Genomic DNA, 9,080 nt, shown 5'->3' with positions numbered 1-9,080 from the left:
CCGTACCTGGTTGTAGGTGCAATTCTTCTTCTTGCATTTGCTGCACTGGAAGAGGTCGGTGGTGGTGCCTCCGGTCTTGGCCATCTGGTGCTCACGGATAGCCTCCTGGGTCATGGCATTCCTCAGCTCCCTCAGCTCATCACTGGCCATTTCCTGGGGAGAAAGGAGTCTGCCCTTCAGGGACAGAGAGTCCCAGGGGCCCTGCCCCACCATCCTGTTTCTAGAGAGCCCGAACAGAGGAGAGGGGAACGTGCTGGATTGCAGACAAGGAGCGGGAGGGAGGCCTGGACTCCTGACCTTGCCCCAGCCGAGGAAAGGCTATTCCGCAAGAGTCCCTGTTCCGCTTTGGGTGGAAGGGCAAACCTGCAGGCTGTGACCGGGCCAAGAGCAGTAGGGCGCATGCAGGAGACAGACAGCAAATAGCTCCCAGCCCAGGGTCAATATCTTGTGCACGTTTCCTCAGCTCCGGGGCTCACCCTGCCTGCCAGGACCTCGGGTACCCGCCTGAACCTTCCTGCTTGAGCTGCCTGGACCGTGACCACCTGATCTGTGATGTTCCCCTTATCTGTCCAGTTGGGACTCGACCCAGGGGCCTGTCCAAACTGGGGTCACTGCCTAGTCCATTCTGCCTCCTGGGAACCTTGACCTCAACTATCCATGACTTGCCGCCGCTACCCTGACCCAAGTGGGACCTGAAGCTCCTGAATTCACAAGCTTAACTGCTCACCTGCATCGCAGAACATCTTTTACTTTAAGCTTCTACAGAACAGAGCCTCCTGTCTCCCATCAGCTTCCTGCAGACACTCAGTGTTTGCATGATCCAGGTCCTGCCTTTACCCATCTGCCTGGCCATTTTGTCTCCTCTTAAACCTCGGCCAGAGGACAGCAGAGAAAGGGGACACTCAAACTGGAGAGAGCGCTAAGTGACTTTGGTTTCGGGGAGGGAGGGCAGCCGGAGCTAATGTTAAAATGAGGACTTGGTAAAATGAGGACATGGCTACCTCTCCTCCTCCCTAAGCCACGGAAAAGAGCTGGCACAAAGGTCAAGTGATTTTGGTGCTCTGACCGCCGTGTTATCACCACTTGGGCTTCCCGATGAGATGCAGATTCCTATGAATCCAAAATTCTAAGCACAGGCCCAGGAATTTTACAAGTGCCCTCAAGTTACTCCAGTGGGTACAGATGGTCAAGTCCTGCACAGGGTGCAGATGGTTGAGCACCTGTATTAAGTTCAAGGACCAGGTCCTAACCATTGGCAAGGGTATCCAGAAAAGCAAGTCAACCTGGGGCCATACAAACAAAAATCAACTGACTTTAATTTGGAGGGAAGTCCAGAGCTAACTGAATTCATTCATTCAAAATGTATTGGATGTCAATTTATTGAGTGCCTTTAGCTGCTTTTTGTGTGCTCACAAGTGGGCCTGAGCCGGAGGGGTGCCTGATTTGTAGCACTCACCAATTTCCATAGTGTAAATACTCCTACCACGGCCGATTTCCAGCTGCTAATGCAATGTGACTGAGCACAGGGCTGGGAATAGCTGCACATAATCACCTCTCTTGAGCTGATAGGCGCTGGCTCAGGCAGACCACTGCCCCTGAGCCCTAAAGTCTGGTTCCTGTCCCCAGGGAATGCTAGTCTGGTAGTGTAGCCAAGTATTTAGACAAGATTGCAAGATAGCATATGAAGTACTTAAAGCCCAGGTATACAAAGCACAAGGGGGAAGCCCAGAGTCTGATGGCTGACGGCTTGGGGGCAGGGGAGGCTCATTAAAGAAGCAGACACATTAACCCCTTAACCCGTCTTGAAATATAAGCAGGAGTTCTCAAGAGAGACGGCAGTTCTAGAGAAAGAGAACGACAGATGCAGAAGATCAGACCGGAACAACACGTTTGGGGAAGGGTGTGGGGGGTGTGTTCAAGGTGAGGAGTGTGGCAGAGGTGGCTGGGGACAGATTGAGGAAAGAGGGTCTCCCATGCCGGCTGAGAAACGGAGAATGGAGAAACCCACTCACCAATCCATTTGCCTATCTCTGTCCTACCTCATGTGGGAGGAAGCAGGGTCAAGGCCACGTGGAGTAAGTACAGTGCTATAGAGAACCAAGTAGGAAACCGGGAAGGTAAGGGCGGGAGAGGACACTGGTCCTCATGTGTATACATTGTTAGAAGATGACCCCAGTGTGTGGCACAGCTACGATGGGCCAGGCATGGGTCTCAGGGCTGGCAGAGCAGAGAACAGACAAAACCCATCTCCTCATGGTGCTGACAGTATATCCACTCAACTAAAGAACATCTCAGAATTGACTCCATTCTGTAACATGTCTGGGTAGAGGGGAGAAGAGAAAAGGGAAGAATCAGGGAGACACAGGATGCAGAGAGGGACACCCGTGCAACGGGCATCCGCTGTCCTGAGGGCAAGTTCCCTGTCCCGTGAGCCACAGCATGGCCGGTAGCCCAACCCCAAACTGTTATTTTCCTTATTGGAGCAAAAATGGTCTTCTATTTCTTTCTTTTTTTCTCTTCCAGAAAATTTTTAAGGTTTATTCATTTTTCAGACAGAGTGTGAGTGGTGGAGGGGCAGAGAGAGAGACACAGAATCCGAAGCAGGCTCCAGGCTCTGAGCTGTCAGCACAGAGCCTGACACGGGGCTCCAACTTATAGACCGTGAGATCATAACCTGAGCTGAAGTTGGAAGCTTAACTGACTGAGCCCCCCAGGCGCCCCAGTGGTCTTCTATTTCTTATAGAAGCTTCCTGCCTGGGGCAAAAGATGACCCCAGGATGAAAGTCTCCTGGTTGAGCATCTGGATTACTGGCAGGGGACAAGGTCCTTGGGGACTGGCCCTGGGGAGGGCCTGCTAAGTTCTGGGCCTGCTCCTCTTGGTCTGATCAACCTCTTCTTGGGCCTGGGTTGACCACCTGATTCTCTCACTCTGTTCCAGCCAACAGTCCTTGGGTGGGGCCAGACCATCCACCTGGCTGGCTTTGTTGGCTGCTTTGCTGGGACTTCTGGGCCAGTCTTGGCCTTAATCCAGACATTCAGCTCCACTCTGACCTCTAGCTTCTGGGAACTTGCTGGGTCTGACTCAACCCTGTGTCTACACCTTTCCCTTGGTTCTCCTGGGCCGGATTTCCCAATGCTTGGATTGCCTGGAAGAGTTTCTTGATAGCATTCCTACAATGCATACACAAAGAAGTAGAGGGACCCCAGAGCCGCAGAGTGAGGGCCAGGGAGGAGGAAACACAAGGCTTGGTTTTCATAAAAGTCACAGCTTCTCCTAGCGAGGAAAGAGAAAATTGCACTTTAAAGCCAAGTTGCAATTTGTAAATCTGGACATATGTTGCCGTTTGCCTAGAAAGATCAAATAGTTTGAATAAAGCAGAAAGATAATCCTGGTCCACCTGTGCCAAGCTCCCCATTTTATCCTGAAGCCAGGGCTCCCTCTTGTTTGGGGTATTGGAGGAAAACAATGAAGAGAAAAATGTACATGCACCCACTACATTTCACACACACACATATACTAGACACCAAGTACACTCCACACGTTACACACACCGCAAACACACAGAGGCACACGCCTGCCAACAGGTTCAGAGGGCTCCCAGACGTCATGAGGCACATCCAGAACTCTGGAATCCCAATGCATTTCCCCTCCCCCTGTCTAGGCCACTTTGACTTAGTAGTGCTTTAGCAGTGTGATGCCGGAGTGCTTGCGGGAAATCCCCTCTGTCTACAGGGAGCCACTCATGCTCAAGGGTGTACAAAAGGTGTTTCCAAGATGTGGGCTCTGAAATAAACATATCTGAGTTCAAATTCCCATCTGTCACATACTAGCTGTGTGTGGCCTCCGTTTTCTCAACCATAAAGTGGAGATCCTATTTCCTCTTTCACAGCATGGTGCTGGGGGTTACATGAAATGGTCAGTGAATGAGCTCATCGTATATAATTCTGGGGAGCACTTTATGTACATTAACCTAAACACTTCACATATATCAACTCATTCAATCCTTCATGAGATAGCTATTATTCCTGTTTTACAGATGAGAAAACTGAGGCACAGAGAGGTTAAGTAGCTTGTCTAAGATCACCCAGTGAAAATGAGAGAGGCAGGATTCAAACTCACGCAGTTTGGCACGGTCCTGAAGCTTCTAACCACTGCACATACTTTCTCGAACAGGCCTGTTTCCTTTCCTTCCCTTATCGACCCCTTCAAGCTGGGTCAGTCCTTCCCTCCTGCACGTTCCTATGGTGGCTCTGTCATGGCTATTACGGCCTCTGTTTGTACAAATTTGAAAATATGTCTGTCTCCCCACCTCGGACTGTGCTCCATGGAGAGAGGGACTGCTGTTCTGGCTTGGGCCCAGAGCCACATTACAGGGTATAGAACTGAACAAGGCAGAAGAAGGAGTTAGATAACAAAGCAGAAAAGGGTGGGCGCTCTGGGGCCAGACAGCTTTGACATTTTTTTCTTAAAGATTTAAATTTTGTAAGTAATCTCTACACCCAGTGTGGGGCTCGAACTCACAACCCTGAGATTAGGAGTCGCTTGTTCTACTGACAGAGCTACCCAGGGCCCCCTGGCTTTCACATATTCTAGCTGTGTGCACGGCCACATCAGTTAACTCCTCTGAGCCTCAGTGTTCTCATCTGTAAAATGAGGATAATAAACGACTTCTACTTCAGGTAGTGTGAAGCTATCATCGGCCAATGAGCCCAGAGTACTTAGCACGGTGCTTGATTCATGGTAGCTTTGTTCACTCTCCTGATGGTCCAGCACACTGGAGGGATGGGGAGTCTGCCATGCCAGGTTGAAAAAGCCCCTGGCTCATCTCCACTGAGTCACAAGCCACCACCTCTCAGACGTGGGCAAGGCCGGAGGGGCCTGGCCTCCTGCCCCACCACGCAGAGGCCCCACCCCACTCTCACCTCTGCCGTCATCTTGGCAATGAGCCCGGCAGAGATGGCCCCGCTGAGCACATTCCTCCTCAGGCTGGGGTTCCTGGGGTCCTTGAGGTTGCTGATCCGGCTGCGCACCCGGTTCCGGTACTTCATGTCCGTGCTCTTGAGCTCCTGGTAGATATGTGACATGGTCAAGGGCCAGCGAGCCGCTCGTGGAGGGGCACAGAAGGATGGGAGTCACTCCCCAAAGCCCGAGGAGCCCCAGGACCATCTTCTTCTCTCCTTGGACTAGTACAGGGGTCGGGCACCTATGCAGCCTCTGACTCCCACAGTGGAGACCTCGCTTGGGCATTTGGAGTCAGGACACAGGAAACAGCCTCTATGGTGAGATCAGGCCACAGCAAGCACTGTGGTCAGGAACCCCAGAGAAGGGCATCCTGGGCCTGTCGAGCCCTGACTTCTTTGTGCCTCTGTTTCCTTATTTATAAAATACAGGGCTGCTATGAGGGTTCAGCAAGCCGTACCGCGTGATACCCCAGCCTGGGGTCTGGGACATCAAGTGCTCAACGTGTAGGGGCTGTTAAGATGAGGACACTCATAAAGGAAACCCCCAGTTTCGAAGGGCCTCTGGAGGTTATGAGTCCAGGTATCGGAGGAAAACCTAAGGTTAGGAGGTACAAATTGAAGGTTCTAAAAACTATTGCAATAAACACATCATTTTGTTTAACCTGGTCTTCCCAACACATCAGAGCACACAGAACCACCTCTCGGCTTCCCCCCTTTTTTTCTACGAATACCAAAGACCATGCCATGGGACCAACTTTGGGAGTTGCTGGTCAGAGTTATTTCTCTCATTAATAGATAGGAAGCTGAAGGCTTAGAAAGGATGTGGGCCCTTGCTCAAGGTCACAGGGCAAATTCCCGGCAGAGACAGGGCTGGAAGCCAGACCCCCTCCTAACGGTAATGCTCTCTCCACTCACGCAGCAGGAAGTTGCCCCTGACCACCGACCACAGGGAGCTGTCTGTCCAGACATCCCAGACAGATCGCCCACCCCCTCCTCCCTTCTTCATCCTCTGGAGGAGCTCAGGGAACACAAATGCGTATTCTCAGTCTCCTCCGCCAAGGAGAGTCAGGAAGACAAGCCCTTTGCTGGGAAGAGCCATAGACGAGAAAGGGACTGTGGGGGATACAGACACATGGAAACAGCTGACTTGCTAGAATTAGTGAGAGGGAAGGTGCTGTTATCTATTTGTTTCTGTTATTGCTGTTTTAATGCTGTTTGTACAATAACAATGTGAAAAGAAAGAAGATGCCATAGTGCATTTGAAAGCAAAAAGATTTGTTTAAGAATCTGCGTTTGGGATTCCTGGAGGTGTGTGTCTGCCTGATATGTGGGAGCAGCAAGGCTGGCAGTACTGTCATCAGCCTCTTCCTGACTCCGTTTCCTGAGAAACGAGGTGGGGCACAGGCCTGGGGGCGGTCACTGACCCCTTCAGAGGAGCGCAGCACCAGGCTGCCGTGTTAGTGCAAGGTCACCCAAAGAGAACAGACCTTTTTAGGACACAGAGCATTCAGGCTCCCGAACTTACCCTCCCCCTTTCCTCCCATCTTCTAAGAACAAAGGGCTCAATGCAGCCCTGATTTCCTCCCCTTCAAGAGAGGGACATTCAGTGAAGAAAGAGGAGGAGGAAAGGCCAGGTGTGCAACTAAGTATGAGCTCACCCACCTTTGTTTCAAACTGAGCTTGAAGGTAGAAGGGACCTGTCTGAAGGGACGACTGTTTGGAGAAAACGAAGACGGAGCTCGGAGTTTTGATACTTGGTGCTCTATGTTCCCGGATCAACTGGGATTTATGAGCATGTACCTGGTGAGATGCTGGCCAGCTCAGGATGTGCCCATTCATAATTAAATGATGGTGGAGGGGAGCTCCCAGAAAATATGCCGGAGGATATAAAGGCAGGACTCGGGCAGGAAGTGGCAACAGGCAGGCTTGTTGACCAGGGTCAGACCGGACCGGCCAGGGACCCTCCCCAACAGACCAGACTGGTCTCCCTGGGTAGCCTAGGATACTTAACGGGGTCACTCACTCCTCAGAGTCACAGTCAGAACTCCTTTCCTCTGGGGATTCTGTCCCCTTCCCTCTACACCTCTTTGACAGGCAAAGCTTTGTCTCTCCAGTAAAAGATATCCTATGCATTCAGTGGGGCACATTTTCTTTCCCAAAACAACAATCTTTTGGTGCAGTGGGCCCATATCACTCCAGTAGTTGCCTCCTCTGTCTATACAGAGTGGGAGTATAGGGTCAAAAACGGGAGAATGGGTCATATGTAAAGAACTCAGGACATGGAATCCCAAGGCCAAGGTTTTTAGTCAAGCTGTGACTCCTAGTAGTTCTTGAGCCTCAGCTTCCTCATCTGTAAAATGGGAACAACAGCCCCTGGCTCACAGAGATTGTGAGAACTGACAGAAGTAGGAAGTGTCAATCGCCCCTCACAGTGCCTGGCATGTAGCAGGGAATCAAAAACGGGAGCTGTGACCTTCAGAGGCTGGAAGAGGGGGGAAGGCTGAGCATGAGAAATGCTGTCCTCCCTGATACTTGACATTGCAACCCACCCACATGATGCCACGACCTGTCTAGCACAGTAGTTGCACTCTCTGCTTCCAGAGTCACACTTTCTGGGTTCAAATACCAGGTCTACCTCTACTGTTAGCTGTATGAGCTTTGGCAAGTGGCTTACCCTCTCTGAGCCTGTTACCACACACTTGTAAAATGCGATTAATCAGGGAACCTACCTTGCGGGATTATTCTCAACCTTGAACAAGGTACTGCTTATACACAGCTTAGCAAGAGGCTGGCAGGTGCAAGACTTAATCAATGTTAGCTAGAATGAAGAACTCTGGTTCAGAGGCAGAGCAGGGCCTGTCCCTGAGCCCTTCCCCTCCCCCTCACTGTCCTGGGCCCCTTGCACTTGGGAGACCTGCTCCTGGCGTCCAGGCCCCTCATCCCCAGCACAGCTCAAGGATATGGTCTTCGATTTCTGATGCCATCTTGTCACAATTGACTCCGTAGTCCTTGTAATCATCTAAAAGAGATTCAGAAAGTCCAGGAATTAGCCAGACATGACCTTGGCAGTGGAGCCTGCCCATACAGGGGACTGTAGCATCTTGTGCCACTCCCATGGTCCTGAGAAAGATCACATCCCATTTGCCCTTGGGAAGCCCTTCCCTCCCCCGCCCCTGGCCCAAGCCCTCTCACCTTCGGCCTTCAAGGCTGCTGAGAGCATCTCCACACACTTGTCCCGCACAGAGTCCCCTGTGAGATAGCAGGGTGCCAGGAGGCAGATGGAGGGGGCAAAGGTGGGGGTCGAGGGGCTGCTGGGTGTTTTGGGGGTCTCTGCTTTCGATTTGCTGCTGTTTGATCTGAGGATGACGAACAGTAATAGACATTTCGACATTAAGTGAATGAAGCATTCGCTGAGTACCACTCTGGATGTTTCTATGTGATCTCCCTTACTCCTCATGACAACCCTGTGCAGTAGGTGCTATTTTAGGCGCTCGACATGGATCATCTCATTCAATCCTCATGACAACCCTATGAGCGTGGTGCTATTCTTATCTCTGTTTTAGAGTTGCATTTTAAAGTGAATTGTAGAGATAGTTGCATTTAAAATAATTTGACTCTTAACCAACCACTCTGTTCTCCTGGTTACAGGATATTGTAACAGTGTTCGAAACGGTACTACAGGGCATGAGACACCATGCTAGCTGCTTCCTCTATCTTCTCATTGAACTATTTATTCATCCAGTAAACACTTATTCTGCAGGTCTGGGTAAAGCAGACAAGTTAGCAAAGTTCCCTTCCTCCAGGAGCTGGCAGTCTCTTGAATGTTACCACTATTGAAGAGGGCTGGCTTTATCATATGCCAGGCACTTTAGGAATATTTTCTAATTTCATCTTCACAGCAGCCCTAGGAGTCAGATACTGTTCTCTTCCTCGTTTGCAGATGAGGAAACAGACTTACATCACCGTGACCCAAACCCAAGTCTGTCTGACTCCAAAGTCTACATTCTTAACTCCTATGATTCACCACCTAAGAATGATCTCATTTTGGTTTGGGCTTAAAAACCCACAAATATATATAGGGGGTGCCTGGGGTGGCTCAGTCAGTGAAGTGCCCAACT

At 50.8% G+C, this 9,080-nt stretch overlaps 1 protein-coding gene across 2 annotated transcripts in view; it reads right to left on the bottom strand.

Moving 5' to 3' along the window:
- Positions 1-9,080, bottom strand: part of TCEA3 (transcription elongation factor A3) — a 37,657-nt gene that overhangs the window by 4,186 nt on the left and 24,391 nt on the right. For both annotated transcript variants that reach the window (XM_077775748.1, XM_077775749.1), the window contains 4 exons: positions 8,155-8,318; positions 7,926-7,981; positions 4,924-5,079; positions 7-153 (listed from right to left, as the gene is read on the bottom strand). In XM_077775748.1, the coding sequence (XP_077631874.1) occupies positions 7-153; positions 4,924-5,079; positions 7,926-7,981; positions 8,155-8,318 (523 nt within the window). The remainder of the gene's footprint in view (positions 1-6; positions 154-4,923; positions 5,080-7,925; positions 7,982-8,154; positions 8,319-9,080) is intronic.

This window comes from Crocuta crocuta, unplaced genomic scaffold (genome assembly GCF_008692635.1).
Source record: "Crocuta crocuta isolate KB4526 unplaced genomic scaffold, BGI_CrCroc_1.0 scaffold127, whole genome shotgun sequence".
NCBI lineage: Eukaryota > Metazoa > Chordata > Mammalia > Carnivora > Hyaenidae > Crocuta > Crocuta crocuta.
Note: the sequence above shows the minus strand (reverse complement) of the source record. Positions and strands in the feature narration are given on the sequence as shown.